General features: G+C 40.8%; 1 protein-coding gene across 2 annotated transcripts in view; it reads right to left on the reverse strand.

Annotated features, from left to right (window-relative positions):
- Window positions 1-40: 40 nt before the first annotated feature.
- Window positions 41-24,172, reverse strand: part of fndc5a (fibronectin type III domain containing 5a) — a 45,829-nt gene continuing 21,697 nt past the window's right edge. The window contains exons 2-6 of one of the 2 annotated variants that reach the window (XR_004844214.2): window positions 22,551-22,666; window positions 19,448-19,646; window positions 5,437-5,526; window positions 5,073-5,270; window positions 41-4,687 (exon numbers count right to left, since the gene is read on the reverse strand). Coding sequence is in view for 1 of the 2 variants with exons in the window: in XM_035915175.2 (XP_035771068.1) it covers window positions 4,628-4,687; window positions 5,137-5,270; window positions 5,437-5,526; window positions 19,448-19,646; window positions 22,551-22,666 (599 nt within the window). In the remaining variant the exon portion in view is untranslated. The remainder of the gene's footprint in view (window positions 4,688-5,072; window positions 5,271-5,436; window positions 5,527-19,447; window positions 19,647-22,550; window positions 22,667-24,172) is intronic. The other variant, XM_035915175.2, reaches the window with a different exon arrangement.

Consider the following 24,172-nt stretch of genomic DNA (forward strand, 5'->3'; position numbering starts at 1 on the left):
GTTTTTAACAAGGAGCAAACACACACCACTATTTTGAAAATATTAGATATTTTATTTAAGCATACACAAGTAAGCATACACCATATTCTTCATAATTGAAGTTGTGTAACCTTGTGCATAATAGTTAAACCATGCTAGCCCTCATTAAGCAATGACTGCTGTACACTCCATACAATGAATATAAACATGATAGCACTAGTAAAGCAGTTAATTTTTACTAAACCATGCTTCTTTGTCATCCTAAATTTCAAGAATCCCATAATGAAACGGTCAAACTTCATGTATTTCCAGGCATGTTTCTACTCTAAAACAAAACACATGTTGTGTAAGTTGTTAAAATCCCGTCACTGCAACCGAGCATCGTTTTTTTTCCTCTTTTTTTTTCTCAGGCATTGATGTAGCACAAACGGTAGCAGGCGAAAAGGTTTCGGGCCTTTTTTAACGAGTGGTTTGACGCCACAGGGCTCACGTGGAATGTTGAGTTCGTGCTGTCGTCACCGGTCGTCGAGTGCGATTAAGGAAAGATTTCTCATCTGGCCACCGTTTGCTTAACCTGTTCCAGTCAGAGTGGCAGCAGCTGGGTGCTGCCTTCAGCCAACTTAAATCCCAGTAATCAGTTTTTCAGTAGCAGCAGCGACGGGCTGAGTGAACTGCACTGTCCACTGTAGTAATGAGTGGACTCTAATTACATACCCAGATGCCTTCTACTTAATTAAACATGTTATGCCACTGTGTAGCTGTTAAAATAGTCAAACACTTGTGTGTAAAACCAAATAAATACTTTTCATGTATTAAGTTGGAGAGCTCGCCTAGTGCTCAGCTGCTGAAGCTGCAACCCTTAAGGGAAAGGGTTGGCACTTTCAGACATCCACTTGATGGCTTTCTCAGCCATTAGTTAGATGAAGAGACTGACTGCGCTTCCGCGTTTGTACTGTTGCTCGAGCCAGCAACCCATTCTCATTCCCAGGGGGCAAATACTGCTGTTTTGTTAAAACTGCTGGTTTCTCACAGACGCACACAGTTGTTCTTTGGGACTTATGCAACACGTTCTCACTCCCAAAGCGTAACATTTTACGCTAGGTGACAAATCGTCAACATATTACGTTTTCGGCTACCCACCACGTTCCTAAATGACGACCTCAGAAAAATGAGGAAATATGAGAACCGTATGGACTCAATCTACACATGTTCGCTCTTTTTCTTCAAATCGCTTAGAAACATGCTATTTAACATAATTAAAGTCCTGGTTAAGATCAGGAAAAAGGTTATGGTTAGGGCTAGGGATAAGGTTAGGTTTAGGGCTGGAATACAGGGCTGGAACGTCTATTACCGCAGGAGCGTCATTGCACTGGATTTCGGCCATAACCCGCCGCGTACCATAAGAACGCCGAAGGTCTCCTTTTGCGTTCCTCGGGAACGCCGCGGGACGTGACAAAACGTCGGCATGTTACGCCTCGGGAGTGAGAACGGGCTCACTTATGAGGTTAGTGAGACAGAAATTAATTGTAATCATGAAATTTGAACACTAGCATAGGACCCCTTGGTTTTGCATTCACGTTGGGACAGCTGCGGATCAAACATTAGACAGGAAAGTGAAGCAGTGCGAACTCTAACCCAAGAAGCTAGAGGAAGTATCCAGCTTTCATTACATGGCTGAAGAGCGACTGAAGAGTTAAACAGAAAGCTCCCAACGGGAACAGCAGACGACCCGAACCTCCAACTTCCTAATGTTCACTTTGTGGGTCTTTAAAACTGGACTGTTGTGTTGTGGTGGCTGTGGCTGGTGCATTAAGGTAACAGCACCATATGACATCTTGTAGCATCTGACAAAACAGGATTATTTTCTACCCCAGGACAGCAACGTGCTGGCACACATGCCTTACTTTGAGAATGTGTTGGCTGTAATTTAACCAGCTGCTAAGAGAAGTGTCGATCTTCTCGTGTAACTGCAAATTCCCAAAATGTCAAACTATTTATTGGTAAAGTTTGACAACCTGCCACAATAGCCCTACATTTAAATCTTTAATAAGGAATACAGTATTTACAGTGTCAACACAGAGCGTACCATCATCACAACCAAAGAGGAGCAAAGGACTTTCACTGTTTCGGGGAATGCAGATGATAAATATGTTGTTGGATGTTCAAAGAAATCATTGGAGACGATTCTCGTCATTATCCTTCACTGTGTGGAAGGATGCCTATTGATCGGAGAGTCTGCCACCGGGGAAAATGTTCCGGAGGGATAAAACGGATTCAGCCTTCAGCTGAGTAAAGTGAAGTGTTTTAAGTAAAGTGGTGATCACTTCACAAAAGTTTGTCCTGGCTAGACAGAAGTGTTAGTCAGAGACCTTTACATTAGACAGACTCACATTTTAAACCTTCATGTGACAGTTGCGGTGAAGAGGAAGAAATTGGGAAAGGAGACCGGGGGAGTGGTGTGCAGCAAATAGCAGGGCTCGCTGCTCGTGAGTGATAGAAACCTGCCATTGCATTAGTTATCAGTCTACTCATTCTGTTCATTGCTTTTTCTCTTAACTGCCTCCCTTTTCCACTGCATTCAAGGCTGAGGAGCCGGGACCTGTTGCGTTGGCAGTAAAAGACGAGTCGGTGCATCGCAGAATGAGAAGCTGCCCGTCGATACGGATTCCCAGCAGCTTGAATGGCCCTCGAACACCACGTCTGGGTGATTATGTGAAATATCCAGGGCTTTGTCCCTCATCAAAAACACTCTTCTTTTCAATGCACATAAACAGCATAATGACATAATAGAAGCACATAACGGTAGAGGAGTGCCATGAAAAACGTATTCAATGACAGGACTTTAACAGCCGTGTCTAAACAAAAAAATTCACTAGCAGTAGCGGTACCCTCTTACAATACGAGACTGTATATCTTCCATTTAGTCTTGTCATATTTCATTAAAAGCTCCAATGCTACCAAACAAGAGTGGAATTTTAAATGTATTTACACATTAAAGGCCAGCCACGTCTTCCAGCTTTTCAGACAACACGGCATCGATCTGTAATGTTTCCCTTTTTCTTTGCACACATTTAAATACTGGGTGGAAGATAAATATCATGGTGTGAGATACAGGGGCTTCCATCTTATTAGATAAATCATATGGTGTGATTATTTTTAAGGCAGTACTACTGAGTTTGAATCAGCCCTCGAATGCATCATTTTGCTCCCAGATGTGCCATATACCATTATGTTTCAGCACAGATGTTGACTTTAAACTGGTGAAAAAGTCTGAATTGAAGCCCTTCTGTCTGGTGACAAAGAAATCGTAGGGTTGCAAGTTGGGCCCCATTTAACAAAAAGAAAGTTTTTGTTTGTTTGTTTTTTTTTTTTAAATCCCATGCTAACCACTGGAAACCAAAGTTTTTACAACAGCGCTTAAGGACGTTTGGGGCTCGGAGTTAATTCCCTCCAAACTGGACGTGCAGTTAATTCGTCTGCCTGAACATTACAACATGCTGAGAGGTTGGGATTTTATTCAAAGAGGCTGCGGCGTTCGAGTCCTCGATTCTGCACTTCCTCTGAGGGCTGTTATTGCTGATATAAGAGATCTCCTGCGTGTCTCTGAAGAGGAAAGACCACTTCTTCCGAGAGTCCAGCCCCTTTTAGAGTTTGTTAATTAGATGAATGCACTCCATTATGGCAGTTCTGCTCCTCTCCAGAATGCTTTGAGATTCATCCCCCTCAGAGAGAAAGACACGAGGGAATACTAAAGGGCTCATTCTGGACATGGAATGTAACATTTCAGAATAAAAGCATGAGGGACAAGAAGTAGGATGAAACCTGGCTTCTCATGAACTCTACTGTGAATATTTGTTCAGATCAGAGGTTGCTTTTAAGTGTTTTTATCTTGTTGATCGAGTCCTGGTGATTCAGCTTTGGTAGCAGCCCTCTCAAAAGCTGCTCTGGCGTTGTCACAACACATTTTAGAAACATCTCATAAATTAGCCAGGTGGTAGAGTCTGGATTCCCTGAGGGGGCGAAAAAAACAAGTGAATCCACAAGATGGCAAAGAGCTTCTGCCCGAAAGAGGATCAATGAAACAAAAATACCAGAACAACAAAACTGTACTGGTGGCACCTTGTAAAAATTTAAACAACTACACCCTAACAGCCCACTTAAGAGTACAGAATGCAACACGTAATGATGAAGTTATGCGTGGATATAAAAGATTAAAGCAGAAGAGACGATTTCAACCCAGAAAAGGGAAATGCCCAGGTTTTGCGGTCACTGATAACACTGCAAGACGCTGAGAAGAAGGTGACAGAGAGAATGAAAAGGTCTCTGGCTCTGTTTATCAGCTTTGGTCCCTGGGGCCTGTTTATCTGCAGTCTCTCCAACACCAGAGCCATTCGGCTCTAATCGCTGCCGCCCCACAGTGCAGTAGTCACTGAGCAGCCGCTGCCTCTTCACACCGGCGCAGGCGGAGGGAGCATGCTCGACGCCCAGAGTCCTGCGGCCTCGCTCCGGCGCCAGGCCCGAAGGAGAGAAGGCGCTGCCGAGGGGCCCAGAGTCCCAGCGTCATCCTGACAAGCAGATGGGCTTAAAAGGGGCCCGCTTGTTTGTGAGAACACAAAGTCTTTTAGGTAAAGAGAAGACGTCCTGGCAGTCACACCTCAATGATGTTGACAGATGGCATCCTATTGTTGTTGTTGTTGTTCTTGGGGAACTGTGGGAGGAGAGAAGAAGACGACAGGTATGAGACGACCGCAGGACTCACAGGAGTCGCACAATAAAATTCAATGAGTATGAGGATGCCTCTGCTGCTGCTTGGATGCTTTATTGATGTTTGTAGGAGAGTGAAAGGAATAAAGATTAGTTCTGGACTTGTGCTGTCAGCACACGATACATGGTTATGAAATGGGCTCTGTGCATTGATCAGTTAGAACTTATTGGAAGCCATGACTGCTGCGAGCTGATGCTGCGTAGTCATGCACGTAATGGCGCCATGTTGGAGCAATGTTCAGCTTTAGCCTGACGCTCAGATGACACCATGGGAGCGTATGAAGTGTCAGTGGAAAAAAAAAAGTCTAGAAGTGGCCGGGACCATTCACCTGCCCGGCGCCGCTGAGGGGGAGACACCCAGGGAGAGGAGGAGGGGAGGGGGGTGGGTTATACCTTACTGCGCAACAGCCCCCCCGTCGGATGCTCGGGAGTGCTGCACTCTGAGGAGTTTTTGGCTTTGTCCTTGTTGTTGTTCGGCTCGTTGTCTTTGATTATGTCATACTGGCGACAGAAGAGGGCGATCACACCTGGGGGAGAGATGGTTGGCATTCATGATCGGACAAATCTGGGTATTGTTATCGTCTAAACATTAAAAGCTGGATTTTGTGTTGTGTTTACAGAAAATTGGGAAAATCGAGTGTAATCCACACAAAGGCCGTCTGATCCTGGTTTACTGAACAGGTTTGTCCTCACCTGCCCACATGATGAGTACCACCACGATGATGATGAGCTCCCCAGCCCGCAGCTGGGTCGTCTGTCCCACTTCCTCCATTGTTACTTCGTCTAAAAAAAGATTTTAGAGGAAACAGGAAATTAGCCTATATTAAAAAACTAACACTATAGAGAATATATATTACAGTGGTACCTCGTTTATCCGCGATAGATAAAATCTGCGAAGTAGCCAACTTTATTTTTTATTATATTATAGATGTTTTAAGGCTTTAAAACCCCTCACTACACACTTTTTACACTTTTCTCAGACAGGCGTGAACATTTTCACACTTTTCTCTCTTGTTTAAACACTCAAAGTTCAAACCTTTGTAGAAAAATAAGTCCAGTATTATAGAATGAGACCAAAGACACCTGCAGGTCCCTTTGTTGGTGGAAAACGTTTTTTCGACATTGTTGTGTTTGTTGGGGAGAAAACGTACAAACATTACAGCACTTCAGAGTCACACTGCTAGCGATCGAAGATTTATGTAAATTTGAAAAGCTGAATGAATTCTGTACGGGAGTGAACTACGTTATAGCGAGGGACCGTGCCCTTCATGCATAGTGGTCACAACATAGGACAGCTATTGCAAAGTATTTCTGTCAGTGTTGATGGTATACTTGCACATAAACCACAACATTAGACACACTGATGTGTCACTCCATACCCTGGTGATGTCTACCTAAGTGCACATGTGATTTAAAAAAAAAAAAGAACACAAATGAAAAAATAAAGTTTAAGAATCTTTTATTCATGATGAATAAAGATACTAATATATAAAGATACTAGTTAGTTAGTTAGCTATAATAAAGATACTAATATCTAAGATACTAGTATCTTAGATATTAGTATCTTTATATTAGTATCTTTAAAGATACTAATATAAAGTTTATCCTCTGGCCTCTAAAACAGGCCATTTTAGTTCCTTTTCCCATCTCTTTTAGCCAACTTTCTAAAGCCAAGATCAGAGGAAAACTGTCTGAAGGGTGAACAGCAGGGTGAAGTCTGACCTCAATTGTACATATTCATTATATGTAGCTGCAACTGCAGCAGCTATCCGGAAGCAGCTGGATAGCGTAGTGGTAAGACTACACGCCTTTGGAGCAGGAGTTACAAGTTCAATTCCTGATAATACTTACTTTATATGTGTATAAGTATTCATTTGTATCTTTATTCATCATGAATACTAGTAAGATACTAGTCTTAGATATAAAGATACTAGTAGATATTAGTAGATACTAGTACTCTTAGATATTATATCTAAGAGTACTAGTACTCTTTATTTAGATACTAAATAGAATAATTTTAGTATTATATATTTATTCATTTTATCTTTATTTAGTAAAGATACTAAATAGTATTTAGTATCTTTACTAAATAGTATTTAGTATTATATGTGTATAAGTAAGTATAAGTATTCATTTGTATCTTTATTCATCATGAATAAGATACTAGTCTTAGATATAAAGATACTAGTAGATATTAGTAGATACTAGTACTCTTAGATATAGTATATCTTAGTACTCTTTATTTAGATACTAAATAGAATAATTTTAGTATATATATTTATTTATTTATTTTATCTTTATTTAGTAAAGATACTAAATAGTATTTAGTAAAATAAAGATACTATTTAGTATCTTTATTTAAAGAATAAAGTATCTTAGATATTAGTATCTTTATATCTAAGTATCTTACTAGTATTGATGATGAATAAAGATACAAATGAATGATGAAGAATGATAATACTTACTTATACACATATAAAGTAAGTATTATAAAAAAATATATATAAATATATAAATTTATAATATATAAAAATTTAATTTGAGAATCTTTTTCAGTTCTAAGAGCTACTGGTGGAGAAGAGGGACATGGACCCTGAGCCAAGATGTGAAAATGGCTACATGGCAACATTAATACAAGATGTGATATATATATATTGATGTTCATGTTGATATCAGCTGGATAGTGTAGTGGTAAGACTCTACGCCTTTGGAGTGGGAGTCACAAGTTCAAGTCCTACTTGAGCCTCTGCATCCAGTGCTTATCTCTCATGGTGATGAGGTGCAACACACGTGCTACGGCAAGGAGGAGTCAGGACGCCAGGACAGGGGGGATATGGTCCTCCCTCAGGTCGGCAACGTCAGGAAGAAGCAACATGAGAGTTTTAACTTAAGAATGTGAGGTTTGTTGGATTGTTGAGAGAGAGATCAAGAATACTGAGAGCGCAATGAGAGTTCAAGAGTACTGAACTGGTGGCATCCTTCTAAAGGCTAGGTGGTGTTAGGGGAACATTACTCAAAAGCAACAGCAGGCTAAGATAAATCAAATTACCTGTGTAGGTAAAAACAAACCCCAAATGAATTAAAGAAATATAAATAAAGTCGAATCCTAGTACTACAGGTAACTACTTTTGGATTACTTTTTTGAACAAGCATTTATTCTTGTGTGTTTTTGTTTTTTTTAAGTTAAACTAAATAAATAAACAAGTAGATAGATAAACATAATACTTAATTTTTTTTTACCATTTGATTACTATCCATTTATCCAAGTGGTTGCACCTACCCAGGTAATTTGATTTATCTTAGCCTGCCTGCTTAGCTTTATGAGTAATAGTCTCCTAACACCACCTAGCCTTTAGAAGGATGCCACCAGTTCAGTACTCTTGAACTCTCATTGCGCTCTCAGTATTCTTGATCTCTCTCTCAACAATCCAACAAACCTCACATTCTAAGCTAAAACACTCATGTTGCTTCTTCCTGACGTTGCCGACCTGAGGGAGGACCATATCCCCCCTGTCCTGGCGTCCTGACTCCTCCTTGCCGTAGCACGTGTGTTGTACCTCATCACCATGAGAGATAAGCACTGGATGCAGAGGCTCAAGCAGGACTTGAACTTGTGACTCCCACTCCAAAGGCGTAGAGTCTTACCACTACACTATCCAGCTGATATTGACATGAACATCAATATATATATATCACATCTTGTATTAATGTTGCCATGTAGCCATTTTCACACCTTGGCTCAGGGTCCATGTCCCTCTTCTCCACCAGTAGCTCTTAGAACTGAAAAAGATTCTCAAATTAAATTTTTATATATTATAAATTTATATATTTGTATATTTTTTATATCATTCTTCATCATTCATTTGTATCTTTATTCATCATGAATATTAGTAAGATACTTAGATATAAAGATACTAATATCTAAGATACTAAGATACTTTATTCTTTAAATAAAGATACTAAATAGTATCTTTATTTTACTAAATACTATTTAGTATCTTTACTAAATAAAGATAAAATAAATAAATATATATACTAAAATTATTCTATTTAGTATCTAAATAAAGAGTACTAAGATATACTATATCTAAGAGTACTAGTATCTACTAATATCTACTAGTATCTTTATATCTAAGACTAGTATCTTACTAGTATTCATGATGAATAAAGATACAAACTTATACACATATAAAGTAGGTATTATAAAAAATACACAGCTGGTCTCTCTCCTAGCTTGGGTGGAAGCACAAGCTCCCCCTTGCCGTAGCATTTGTGTTGTGGAAGATTGCATAGGAATGGAATGTAACCCTCACTGGATACAGACTCACCCAAACAGGAATTGAACTTGTGACTCCTGCTCCAAAGGCGTGTAGTCTTACCACTACGCTATCCAGCTGCTTCCAGAGAACTGCTGCAGTTGCAGCTACATATAATGAATATGTACAATTGAGGTCAGACTTCACCCTGCTCTCAAGAAACACTGTTTCAGACAGTTTTCCTCTGATCTTGGCTTTAGAAAGTTGGCTAAAAGAGATGGGAAAAGGAACTAAAATGGCCCATTTTACACAGAGGATAAACTGAGAGGCTCAACATAGTCCCACTGGACTGTGAAGCATTAAAGGCTACTCTAATCCAAGAATAGAAATATGGAGCTGGAAATGAACACAATAGGTCTTCTTTAATTACACCAGCCTTAATGAAATTCCATCTTTGAAGTCATGACCATCAAGAGAAAAGTCTGCCTGTGGGTGCCTGCAGACATCCACTGAGCAAAACAACAACACAAACAACTCTTCCTCAATGCTGAGTGCTGAGGAAGTCACAGGCTTGATATAAAGTTCACTGCAGCGTGGAGAGCACTCTTATTAGATGCAGTGTGTGACATTTGGAGGGCCCGGTGTGGCAGGAACCCCACGCTCCAGTAGCTTTTAGCATCAAGCATTTCTGCTGATCGATCGGCCTCTGTTGCCTTGTATTAAATAATCAAAGTACAGCAGCCCTGGGCACCTGACACTGTTGCAAGCTGGCCTCACTGGGGCTCACTGCATCGCTCGAAAACACCTCTGATGCTTTCTGACCGAGATCCAGACACCAGGCGGGTTTTATCTGTTACAGCCATCAATAAGTTCCACTTAGTTTTAATATTTTAGCCTTGTTGGCCTTTTAAAAGTCGTCTCCCGTGGAAAGAGCATTTTGGAAACGAATGAATAGTATTCATTTAAAAGGAGACTGATTTATTTTTTGTTTTATTGAGGTCTAAATGTCCATCCGCATGTCTCTAACCCAGAAATCGGTCTCATTACGCTGTGATGAAGGATCTCTCGGTTTCTTAAATGCATCTGGAGGACAGATGAGAGGGGAGTCTGTAGGAGGAGATGTAATTGAGGAGACACAGGTGCATCATTGCAGAAGTGTTTTTACCTTCAGTGCATAAAAGAGGTGCAGTGCACAGCTGGGACAGATCAATCATGGTTTAAAAAAAATCAAACCTTTTTCTTTCTTAGTTATTTAAGATGATCAGACTTTCTCATTTTCACCGTCTCAGTGTGATTAAAAAACATTATGTCCTGTCACATCTTGCCATGCCGTGAATTTAATTAAAAGCGGCATGAAGTATAAACACTCTTCCACCTGAGCTCATAAAATCCAGCTGTAACAAAACTATTTATGATGCAGATACGTCAAACATTTTATTCACATCACTGAAGTAACAGCTCTGAGGCCAGCACGTCTCCTTCTGATCAGTGTCTGTTGCATCGACTGTTCTCCGCTCACATCTCTGTGAGGTGAGAGTGACTAACAAGTGAGTAGGATCAAGGATGGGTGCTTTATGTCTACTGAGGCTTGTTGACTTAGGCAGAAAGCAGGACGAGCACGCTGCAAATACATTTTATTGTTCTGACACCAACGCAAATGGACAAAATTCTGCAGTAGGGAGCTGAAGAGTTAAAGACAGTTTATTAGCAAAGATAGGACAGCGAGCTCCGTGGTAAAAAAATCAGTGGTTACCTGGCAATAGTACTGAATTTGTCCAGCAACTGCTTATAGAAGTTGTTTGGGCTAATTATTTTCAATTGCAAGATAGTTGCCCAGTTTTTGTTCTCGTGGGAGGCAACTTGTCTCCAAACAGTTGCAGTCTGACTCGGACTGAGTGCAGTCTCGGAAAGATTATCAAAGTTTTCCAAATAATTGTTGCCAAATTTAGAAATGCAGAGAGATTGTTATAAGATTACACTTGGGACTCGACTCATCTGCTTACCAGTTGGTTGCATTGTTGTTATGTTCCCATATCAAAGCAAAGTTGCCAAGCCGCTGTGTAATTTTGCAGTTAAATTGCCGTCATGCAACAACTGCATCATTATTTGTGGAGCAATTCCTTAATTTCTGTTCCACATCTTCGAGGTTCTGGCTGGACTCTGAAGCTAAAAAGTTAATGTGAGTTTGTGTTTATGCTGATCAAAACATGTTTGCAAATTTCCCTGACTTATTATAGTTGATTGTTACGTTAGCACAAGCAGATTACATGTAAGTGCCAACTTGACCCTATTTAACCCTTTAAAACCAGTCGGAGCAGCACGCTCTGTTTTGCATAACTAGTTTTAAATCCCGGTAGCTCTGCAACCACGTGACCTAGCGCAATAATTTTTTTTGCATATGAAACCGGAGGAGTTGTACTTACATCTTATGCCATCAGCTTGTCCTCGGTCACAGTTTCCTTTCACATATAGCTTTGCAAAAACTGCATAAAAAGCGCTTGCAGCAACAAAAACATAATATTCCAGAAACACGCTTTGCCGATCCGATCAGCTGTTCATAACACTTCCTAGTTGGAATAGACCTGCCCGAAACCGGAAGTGATGTAATTTTCGCGGAAATGTAGTTTTTTACCATCAGGGCCTCATGAGCCTATACTGGTGTTTTTAAAAGTTATCTTTGACTTTATGACTTTCTTTGTCGTTTCTGGGATGCTTAGCACTCATATTGCACTGCTGGAAATAGTTTATTTTGATGCATATGCTGCTTTTTTGCAAATTTGCATTATAATATTTATTTTCGTTTTTCCTGCAGTGTATAAAAATTGGTGTATTTCAAAAATAAAACTATGAAGACACTCAAAATAAATTTCCTGTGGTGGGAAACTATTTTGTGCAACTTTTTTGTATTTACAGTTTTGAGGGATAAGCCTCTTAAATTTCTCTAACTAGAAATATATGTTAAAAAAACAAAAACGATTTTAAATTTTTTTGTAGTTTATTGCACTTTTTTGCAATTTATGTAGTTACTATGCACTTAATGCATACATGTTATTAAAATTTGGGCTATAATGGTTGTATTGATGTATAGCAAGTTGAAATGCTCCCAAAAATGGCTCCACAGCATGTAAAAATATAATATAAACTCTGGCGGACTTGGTTCTATGGTAGGTCTTAAAGGGTTAAAGACTAATAGCAGAATGACTTGTTTTATTGCCATTGTAACACACTGTGATGGCTGCAGTTACAGCCACACTGTGGTAATATCCACCTAATATTACCAACAACAACAAGGACACTGCATTCACATTTTCTTTCTTTAGATATAAGATTTAATTTATAGGATAATAAATAACTGGTTTTGGTTTAGAATTAATTCACATAACACTGTTCTAAAATAATTGCGCACATTTTAGTTTACACTGTTATTGATGATTGAATCTCTTTGTTTTCTGAGTTACCTTAGTTGCAGCTGCTCCAGTCTCTTGCTTGAGGAGCCAAGAGGTGGAAAAGGGGCGGAGCAAGCCTAGATGGAAAACTGCAAATTGGCTCATTCCATAACTCGAGATCATGGGGGGGAATTGGAGTTCCTTATGTTAGTCTCAGTTAGGTTTTGTGTGTTTTACCCCTGTTTTGTGTTTTTGTGGGCTGATCAGCTCACAGATATTTAAGTTTCCCCTTTGTCTCGTTAGGTAAGTAAGTTTGAGTTATCAGTATTGTTTGTTGTTAACTTTGAGTAGAGTTCTGTTATTTTGACCTCTTTTATGGGCCCAAGATTTTGATTTTTTTTGTATGATTTAGCATCTATGTTTTGGGATTAAATAAAAAAAACTTTTTTTTGGACTTTAACCTGTGCCTGAGTTTCCTTCGCTGCTCGGTCCATCACACACACCAAAGTTGAGTCCCAGTGGTTGCAAACCTGGCTCCCGTCTTCTAAGCAACCAAAGACTGCAGATTCATTAAACACACTTGCTATAATTTTGTTTGTGCCAGCGTCTCCAACAACTCTTTTGCCTTGTGTGACTGCAGCTTAAGCTACATTTTTAACGTGTGGCTTTAATAAATAATAAAACGTGTGTAGCCTAAAGGATGTAATTACTTCCTCCACAATCCAGCCTTATTTTGTCAAACAATAATTAATTATTTGTTGATATGTCTGGACTGCTGCTGCTTTTTTTTTTTTGCACAACTTAGGAAACATGCAGCCTTTGATTATCAATTCACATTATGTAACTAAATAACATCTCACACTCAATCTTCCCTCTAATTTCTCACGTGTCTGAGCGAACACACAAACTCCCTGAGCGATCTCGTGGACCACTGTGAGCAACAGCAGACGTGTGCACTGTGGTCACGCCAGCGTCGAATCCATCCAAGTTACATGGTTTATTAAAATAATCAAATTACAGCATTTATGTTAGACTACTTTTAATTAACTGCTTTAGCTCACTTACAATGAAAATGTAAAAAAAAATTTGAATTTTGAAAACACAACTTTCTTTTCTTTTTTAATAAAGCTCTGACTTGTATTATGAGTCTGTGGTCTGGGAGAGAGTCTGTAACTCTCTGTCTGCAAAATACAGTATATAATGACCAATGTTGGGCAATTAATTATATAGTTACTTCTTCAAAAAAGTAACTGAGTTTTGCAAACAAAGTATTTTGCAGCTGTTTACCTAAAAATGGAGCCAAGGCGTTTTTTAAATAAACATTTCAAACTATTTACAGAACAATCAGCTGTTCTGCATCAAATCTGATGCCACACAAATTATTTGTGCCAAATAATTTTTGTCCACTATGAGATGAAGGAGAACAACAGCCTGATACCTGCAGGCCTGACAACAGCTGATGTGTCACTGCTGTAACACCTGTAACATTCAGCAGTCGCCTCATTGTTCTGACACACACAACAAAACTACACTACACACTAACTACACACGATTTGCGCTAAACGTCTCACATCTCAAATCACCACCGTCACTCCTAAAACTTCCCCCCTTCCTAAACAACTAAATGCCGTGTTGCCTTATCATTTTTCGACCAATAGGGAAGCGTGAGTTGTTGTTTTTTTGGTTTTGTCTTTGCTCACAGGCTTTCGAGCGTTTTGCTTATAAAACGCTGTTTTTTCTTCTCACAGTAAATATAAACAACGATAGTATTCAGGAAAAAAAAATTGCATATATTTTTATCACAACTCTGGTTTTACGTGGCCGATCAACACAATTTAAAAACTGGTATAAAGTCCACAGTTTTTCCCTCAATTGTTCCGTCTGTCCTGCTCACATCTCCAATGGTTGTCCACGTTGTCATTAACGTGGCTTCACTCCACATCAGCCGCTTTGCTCGCTAAAACACCGGTGTTGGCACATAAGGACGCTGTCATAGCCTGTCATCGACGTTGATTAGCTGCGTATATACGAGTGTGAATCGCATCATTGGCTGGACTATGGGATAAGGTGACATCGTTCTAATCCCGTACGGGAGCAGCCGGTCACTTACTGACTAACACTGCAAAACAGAATTGTTTACGTATTTATTTTCATTTCAATTCAGGTTAGACTTTTTTTTGGTGCGCAACACAGCTTTTCTGTGCGCAGAGACCGTGCCAGCAGTGCGCAATTGCGCACGCGCGCAGCTTAGAGGGAACATTGCTCACACTTGCTGATGAAAGATAAGTTTTTCCTTAAAGGCTTAAAGTGTTTATGAGCAGCTTTTTATATTTACTTTCACCTCCTGCTCACCTGTTTGCCTTTCTTCACTCTTCACTTCCAAACAGGGAAAACAAACAAAACAGAAAACGGGAAAAGTGGTCTTTTAAAAATTAATTTAATTAAATTTCTTGTCTCATTTTGTCTCTGATTGATGTCATTTTGAGTCCGATTTCTCAGCTTTGGCTTAAAAGAAAAAATCATTCCCCCCTTTCTGGTTTCCAGGTCCAGGGTTGTGCTGATTACATGGTACTCTCAGTTTCTCTGTCAGGTTCCCGCTGAGCAGCATCCAAACACGAGATGGAGATAAAGAAAATGTTTCACTCAAGATGGATCCTCATAAAAGAACAAGCCAGACTTTTATACACAGTCTCGTTCCACCACATGTGCTACCTCATATATTTATGTATACATGCTGGTATATGTTATCATTCTTTCTGTTTCAAGTTTTAATCTAAGGTTGGCTAAAAACATCCCAGCTTTCCTCCTTAACGCATATAAATTAGCTTGATATTGATTTTTCTTATTTCATTATTGGGAAGAAAGCAACTGATTGATTTTTGCCAAATCAAAATCAACTTATTTCTATAAAGCAGCAAAGCCACAGGATCCTTCTTCTGTTTTATGTGACTCAGTTTAAAATACACCCCAGGAGTGTTTCAGGCTTCCAGCTGAGCTGACGGTTGCTGTTAAGGGAAATATCTTCCAGTATTTTACTGCAGCCCAGTTTTCACGTATGGATCAAAATTCTTCATGACAAAAGAGAACTTTTTTTTTTTAAATCCTACGCTTTGAGAGAAGTTTCTACCTTTATTAGATCTGAGGAGACGATGAACCTTTTCACCAGAACTTTTTATTTTCCATGTTTGCGAGTCTGTAAATTTCCTTGAGAGGTTGCACAGGTACATCTGTGCCCCCCACACACACATTCTCGTTTTGATGTCTTAGTGAGGACATCTAATTGACATAATGCTTACCCTAGGCCCATACCCTAACCCTCAAAAATGCCTTCAAACTCGTGGGGACGGGCTCTTTTGTCCCCACAAGTATAATAACATTGTGATTTTTGGTCCTCACAAAGATATGCAAACAAGCCTACACACACACACACACACACACACACTGTGTTTCTGACAGCAGAATTTAATTTTCAGGATTTCTCGCTCCTGTATTGCCGTGGCTGCTTCTGTCAGTCACTCTGCATTTCGCCTCCTCTCTTCCTGCTGTTTTGTGCACAGGTTGTTCAATTTCTCCCCCCCCTCTCCCTTCATCTCTGTCTTACTTCCTTTGATCTCCCGAAGCTTAAACCCATTGTGAAAGAGGAAACGAGAAGAAATGCGGAATAATCCAGCATTTCAGGCTCATCCTTTGCTCTTTCCACTGAGATCAGCGTGATACTGCAGAACAGAAGGGCTGAGCAGCTGAGCGAGGACGGTGAAAGCCTCGCTCTGCTTCTCGGGACATTCGCCTGTCATACAGAGACAAAGGACTAAGAGAAGCACTGAGACGCTCTCCCTCCACACTCTGTACCCTGTGCAATTATCTGCAGTGAAAGACAAACTCCTTCTCTCTCTCCATGGCACATTTTGTCCGTCAGTCATTCTCAATAAGCGAACAGCTCTCATCCCACTGTCTGGACTCACAGCTTAGCCATTTTTCCTGATGGGAAATTGGCAGGATTATGAGCGAAAAATGATGTAGTGGTAAATGACGACCATTTGTCTTGTTAGAGAAAGACAACGTGTTTAATCATAAAAGCCAAACATATCTGGGTGGATTTAAGAAGATCTCTCTAAACTAAAATTACCCTTCATACTAGATACTAGATCCCAAATCCACAGAGATTTTCTAATAAATTACAAAATGTTGACTGAAGAACACCTTCTCATCTGCCATCAAAGCTTTTATTGTTTCAACACAGCTACGCTAATTAAACAGACATCCTTGAGCAAGCAGTGCAAATGAGACAGAGATGGATGTGTGTCGTCGCGCTAAACCGCTGTTGTTGAGTAGAAGTGAAGGATGATGAATCACAGACGTGCTCTCTGTGGATATTTGCTTTGTGATAGTTTCGAATGTGTGAAGCAGCATTTTTCAGCAAATTAGAGGCTCTGTGTGTGTGTTTGCGCAAAACCTGCAGATTTTTGGATGAGGGAGACTTCCTGCACCCGACTCATTTAAGAAAGCGGGAGGTCGCCCTCTGAAACACAGACATGACCCGTGCTTCTTGACCTTTTGGGAAATAATTTGCTGTCTTACTTAAAGTCACACGAGAAGACTGCTAATATGCTCTTGTCTGTACGGCGAATACAAAGATTCATCTGTGTTCTGTGTAAAAATGTAACCACATCCACCTGCCTGCATTTCCAAAGCTTACTAATTACATCACGCCTGATTAGTCTGAGCAACAACAGAAGTTAATGTGAAGGAAATACCAGGAGAAAGTTAACTCGGCATAAAGACGGGAGCTCTTTCTCTATCCTGAGGTTAGTTGGGTCACTTTTTGTCCTCATTTAAAATTAAAACGCTTTTTGCAAGCTTTTCAGCTGCATGTAGGAAAACAATTGTAAAGCAAGTCCACCTGTTATCACCTGTTTTCAAGTTAATGCTGAGTTAGATGTCACTGATTCATCCAGATCAGGAGGTTGGACCGACCTCATGTTGCCTTTGGAACTGCCTCAATTCTTCATGGCACAGATTCAAAAGGTGGGAAAAACGTTCCTCACAGACAGCCTCAAATACTTGTTGGAGATTTGCCCCCCCCCCCCCACACACACATACACATGAAGAGAGAGAGAGTATGCATTGTATGCAAACGGCTACCAAACAGCCATCATAATTCATCATACAATGAGAACAGGACAAATCAACAATTGACAATGACTAATTAATATTAAAATCTGTAACATAATGTATTGTTTGGAGTTTAGTCTGTTACTGTTGCTATTTTTACCATTTCTTCTTGGAGCAACTGTAACGCACATAATTTCCTTAGGGATTCATAAAGTATTCTGACTCTGATTGTTTCAGGATGCCCTGCTTACCTGCATCTTTTGCTCGTTTCTCCTCCTCTTCTTTTCTATTTTTTCTAAACTGAGCACCTGATGGCTTTGAACTTTTCTTGTCCATCTTCCATTGGTTTTAATTTTGGACTCCAGTATGAACACAAATCCCCCATATCAAGGATCACCACAACTTAACCTAACAAACCTACACCTTAGTTCACAGATTCACTTTGTCTAAGGTGTATTTCTGGGATTTCAAACAACCCAGGATTCAAATCATGAATACATAATGGGCTTGGATTTGCAACATTATGAACCCCTTTCCACGGGTTGTGTGTGAGACATTAAATCATCAAAATATAAAATATAATTTTTTAAAAATTGTTATTGATCCCTTTACCCCGAGTCCTAAAGTGTATGTTTATTTTCTCACTCTTCTTATATTTATTGTTTGTTTTCTTGCACTGCTGTAACTGGAGCCTCGTCGTCTCGTCTCTCTATAAACTGGACTGTATGTAGCGGAGATGACAATAAAGTTTACTTTGACTTCAGCAGCGAGCACGCGCACCGAGGGCTCTCGCGCTCACTTTTGGCGTATAGAATTTCGAAAAAACATCGGTGCAAATTATAAGTCTGTATCATAATGTCTGGTGTTTTCGTGTTTGTTGGTTTGTTTTTATTTTATTTTATTTTGCGAGTTGGTTATTAGACGCTGCTCCAGCCGGTCAGAGAAACCCCCGCCGCCCCGCCCTCTCCTGCCTCCTCCCAAGCAGCAGGCGCACCTCGCAAAAGGAGGGCGCCCTTACTCCCCGCAAATGGGCGATAGAAAACCGATCGGTGCCTATGCCATTCCCAATATGCGCTGGCATGATGTCGGGGCAGCTTGAGTACGAGCAATTTTTTTTTGTTGCCGATGCCCGTGATGTCGCCCGTATCAAAAACCGCTACTGCGTCCTGAAACCTCAAAGAAACGAGCACGTGCACGGACAGAAAGAGAAGCAGGCTGCTATGAAAGCGCACAAGTTTATCTGTGCTGTTATTGATTTCTGTAAATTCTTCCCAGCTACACAAATAACACACAGACAACACATCCGGTGCTAATTAGGCCTCGGCGGTGGCGAGAGCATCGCCTCGCCGCTCTGCAATGATTGTTTTTGTGTTCTACATGCCTCTGCCAGCCCGCTCACCACCAGAACAGAAGTTCAGACTGTTTCTGGCTCAACACTTTGCAAAGTATTGGAGTGAAGCTGCAGCTCGCATGAGACATGAGTGTAAATGAGAGGAAGAAGAGTTGGAGAAGCGCCTCAGCCAAAAGCGCATCGATTCCCCACCCCTCACAGCTCCCACTGCCTCCTCCCTGCGTCTGATAAATGCCTTTCCTCACTTTGGTTTACAGTGCAGTTGTGCAGAGCGTATGCTGGGTGAGGCCAGGAAGGCAAGTCGATACACAGTGAAGTATGCATCCCTCTCAGCTCTTCTACTCCCGAGTTGTGGTTAGAGGGGGCAAGCTTCAAGAGCACTTTCTTGTGAAATTTCATTTCATGGTTTGTGTTTCTATTGATTCTTATTGGTCTTTGGACAAAATCAGTCACAATGCTGTCAAAAGGCCAAGTCCCTGCTGCAGTCATGTCTGGAAAACCGACAGATTCAGGGTTTTTTTCTTTTAAGTGTGGACGTGTTGGGTGAAGGAGTGTATTTGTGTGGATGCGTCTGCATGTGTGGCGCTGTCACGCTTCACCTTCACTCTTAGAGGCCTGAGTCTCGGCCTCCTTCGGCGTCCGGAAGCGCAGCGGTTCGCTCAGTGGGCTCGTCCCAGACATGGAGATGGACTGGACATGCACAATGTAGTCTGTCTCTTCCTCCAAGTCCCATAATGCACAGGATCGCGTGGTGGTGTTGACTTCCTGGATGAATCGCAGCATGCGCACGTCTTTCTTCTGTTGGAGGGTGACAGAGAGACACATGCAACCAGCTTTTACACTCGCACTTTATTTTACAAAAATTAAACTTAATGGCCGTGGCTCTGGGTTTGCCTGGTCATTTTTTATTTCCTATAACCTTTGACCTCCCGACTTTGTTACTTTTCCATCCTCTGTATCAGTCTTTCCTGCCTTGTTATAATTACAAAAAGCTTATTCTTAAAGCACTTTTCTCAAAATTACAAAGTTTGTCACACAAATTAAACATATGCACATCAACCCCCCCTCCCAAGAATACTTTAAAACAAAACAAAACAATGAAGATGTGGCTAGTCTGATCTCAGTGGTCCCGCCGCTCGGGAGCTCTTTGATTACTAGCCAAGATGCTGGAATAACCATTCACCAATTTAACACCCAGGCACATAAGAGGTAAATAAATCTTTAATGTACTCTGGGGCGAGGCCATTTAGTGCTTTAAAAGTGATTAGTAAGATTTTAAAATCAATTTGGCATTTAACAGGCAGCCAGTGTAAATTTGCCAGAACTGGAGTGATGTGTTCATGGTGCCAGTTAAAATCCACGCAGCAGAGTTCTGGATCAGCTTGAGCCGGTGATGTGAGCTCTGACTGATGCTGTTATAAAAGGTATTATCTTCTTATATCACAATCAGGATCAGTATCAGACAACTATTAATCCCAAAGGAAATGCTTTAGTTATGATGACGTGACTCAGGAGCGGATCGTTTACTAATCTCGAGGTTGGTGGTGCAATCCCCGGCTTCTGAGCATCTGTAAACCCAAATGCATCCATGAGAGTACGTGTGAAAGCTAGGCACAAAATAACACACTTGAACGAGGCTTGTTGTAAGAAAGTGCATTCGGTGCTCAAATAAAAGCCAAGTAAAGTATCTGTCCATTTAGCCTTAATCAAGGCGGGTGAAATAAATGCAACTCAGCAGCTGACACGAATGATCTAATCCTGGAAATTGTTCTTGTTGTGCTAAACCAGGGGGGCTGAAACAGAGATCGGTTTCAAAAACAGCTCCCAGGTTGGGAGCAGACTGAATGCAAAAAGCTAGTTTTGGGCCAAGGTAGTAAATTTTAAGATTTATCTTTGGTGAGTTTAGTTTTCACCCTTAAGTGGGTAAGTAGATTACCAACGCTGCTGGTGTTGTTGGATAGTAGAGTGTTGGCGAAACAGTCGCTGAGAGGAAGTGTGCTTATAAAATAAGAGGGCCAAGGAGAGAGCCTTGAGGGACCCCACAATTCAAATTTGACAGCGGATCATTCATTATCTGTGGACACAGACAAAATAAATCTAAATACATTTCCAAGTTGTCAAATTGTGTTGTTTCTCAGCTCTGTCTTCAGCCTGAAGTGATATCCTTTGTTTTTGCCTGTTAATCATTATGTTTGACCTCTGGATTTAAACATCTGTGTTTTGGACATTTATTGTTAAACGCTGATTTAAAATGGGATGCTAACTGTTTTGGTTTCTGGTTAAGAGATGCCTGGAACAGTTTTAAAATCACAGTCACAAGGACCACAGTTAGCACAGTTAGCATTGGAAAAAAACACACAAAACTGTGTGGAGGGAGACGTTGGGAAACCATAAGGACTTTTGGGAGCACTTGAGTTGTGCTTGACTTCTGAATTGAAGTTTTAATTGTCAGGTGTATTTCATGTTAGTGTTATACAAAATAAAGAGTGAATATGCTTTTACCTTTCTTGCCAAGACTTGGAGGATGGGTTTGCTATATGAATGAACCACCGCCATCCTTTTTTGAATGCTTCAAACGTGTCATGCTTTAAAATAACACAGCATCTGATATTGTATACATCTCTGTGACTGCAGCAGCTTTGATAAAACGGCGGGATTTGATGACCAGTGAATGAGAACAGCCTGAGCAATAACCACTGCAAAGCAGCTGAAAGTCCTCTGCTATTGTTTCTTATTATTAACTTTTATTGATAGCTTTAAACCACACATTTCCCAGCTTCCAGTGCTGCCATCAAACATGTCACTCCTGTGGACGGGTGCATATGTGTGTTTGTACAACCACGAGATGGCAACTTGTCCCACGTAAATGCGTGGTTGTGCGAGAGATGTGTGTCTAAGCTTGCATGTTGACTTTTCTCCTGTCACACAGCTGTCATAGTCTGTCAGCGAGGGGACAGGCTGTCCGACAGGATGCCGTATCCTCTGATGATTCCCATAATGCATTCTGACTCGGAGCGAGGGAGCAACACAGGAAAGGAAAGTGGACGTGGCAGACAATAACCTGTGACAAGCCACAACTTAATTGAATTAGTTTGCGAGTTTCTTCAAGAAATCTTCTACATGCATTAATTAATGTACCTACATTGTAGTACATTTACACGTACACTCAGGGGACACTTTATTAGGTACACCACCAGGAGCCTGAACCATTGATACGAATCAGGACGGAGCCATACTTTTATGTTGTTTTACTCCAAATTCAGGCCCTTTCACTCAAATGTCACAGCAGAAAAGAAGACTCATCAGACCAGGCAACATTTTTCAAATCTTCTATTGTCCAATTTTGGCGATGTGGTGCAAAATGTAGCCTCAGTATCCTGAACTTGGCTGACAGGAGTGGCAGACGGTGTAGTCTTCTGCTGCTGTACTCCATCTGCTGCTCACTTTGAACTTTAGATATTTGCATTAATGAGGAGTTGAACAGGCGTATCTAGTAAAGTTGTATCTTTAGCTGTAAAACTGTAATATGAGTTACAATAAATAAAAGGTTTGGTGATTTTATTCCCTCCAAAAGCTTTTCATTTAACAGTAAAACTTTGCTGTTTCTTTGACCGTTTCCATATGTATTTTTTACTGCTTATAAGCACAGTAATTAGCATTAATGGTTACAGTGGTATAGAGGGGACAGAGAGTGTTACCGACCTGCTGTGTGATGGCAAAGCCAATGACTGGGTCTCCCTCGGGGATGTCCCATGACACCACAGCAGAGTTTGCTTTTACCTCTCTGATGGTCACATTGACGGGAGGCGACAAGCTATCTGCAGAGACAGAGAGAGAGGAGAAAAGGTTATTGTATGTTTTAAAGTACGAAGGAGCAGCTCTGTGAAATGACTAGAATGGCAGAAGTTTATTCAGTGGCGTGAATAAATGGCTCAGTTGAATCCATTATTAGGCCTGAGCACTAAAAGTGCGAATGCGCTATTGTAATCGCTCCCTTTCTTCTTGTTATTATCCAGACAAATGAATTGGCTTTTTGAGGGTTTTAACATGTTTGAAAACTCATGAAACTTTGCACATGCGTCAAGCCTGGTGAAAATTTACTGGTTTCACTGGTTTGAGACCTGGGCACAGCAAAATGGCTCAGTAGCGCACCGTACAAAGTGGGAAAAAAATGAGCCCCTGCTTGGGCTTTTACGTAAATGTATGAAATTTTGTACACATGTGTAACATCCCAAGATGTACCAAAAAGTCTATTGGACCCATGTGCCAACTCACCACCACCATTTTGACTTGAAGGTAACATTTTGGCATAGATTTTGCCATTTTCAGGCGTTGTACTGTTGCAAACTCCTCCTAAAGATTTTATTGGATCAGCTCCATATTTCGTCAGTCTGGACTACAGATCTGAATCATATTAAATTGTGGAACTTTAGAGTTTTCACCTAAGGGCGTTTCTGTGGCGCCACAGCGAATTTTGATCATTTGCTTTGAAATTATAATTGGCTCTTATTCCCACATACATTGACCGATCTGTACCAAACGTCTCACACGTGATAAAGCTACACCCCCGGACACATTTCAACTGCAATATTTGACAGTGGTTACAGCGCCACCTACTGAGAACAGGAAATGTCGTGTTTTACACTTTGGGCTACAGTTTCAAGACGCTTGATGCCAGCAACCTCAAATTTGTTCAGGGAAGCCTGAAGGAGTTGGTCTTAGGTCACATTCAAAACTGAGTTTTCAAAAGAGGGCGTGACCTCGGCAGCTTGGTGAATTTTGATGTTTCGCCATGAAACATGAAACTGATATACCTCAAAGAAATCCAGTCCAAACTCTCCCAAACTTCACAGACATTCTTCTGACATAAGTGACCTCACCTGCAAAAATCTCCATTACATACACTTTAATGCCAGATGAATTCTACTTAATTTAATTTTCTAACATCAGTAAACCTCACCTGCTGAGACCTTAATCCTCTGACAAGCAGGTCAAAGTTCATTAATGAAAGAGAGAGACTGTGTTTGCCCTGGAGTTCGTTCCCAGTTTGGCTGGTAACACGTCACCTGTGACAGTCCAGGAGGTCGGATGCATGCACCACCTCAGCTGGCTCATTTTGATGTGGAGGAGTAGAGATCTGCCAAAAGATCCTCACCGTCTAAGTCAGCAGTCATAAAGGCTTAAAGGTTTGCGACCATTTGGCTAACTCCAGTTGGTGGGCGAGTTGGGTGGCAACTGTTGGCCAACTGGTTGCTGGAGGTTGTTGGCAAGTTGCTTGCATGAAATTGGTCACAATTCTAAGCACATGCTAGTGACCAAAGCAG

Source organism: Neolamprologus brichardi, chromosome 19 (genome assembly GCF_056152115.1).
Source record: "Neolamprologus brichardi isolate AB-2024 chromosome 19, ASM5615211v1, whole genome shotgun sequence".
Classification (NCBI taxonomy): domain Eukaryota; kingdom Metazoa; phylum Chordata; class Actinopteri; order Cichliformes; family Cichlidae; genus Neolamprologus; species Neolamprologus brichardi.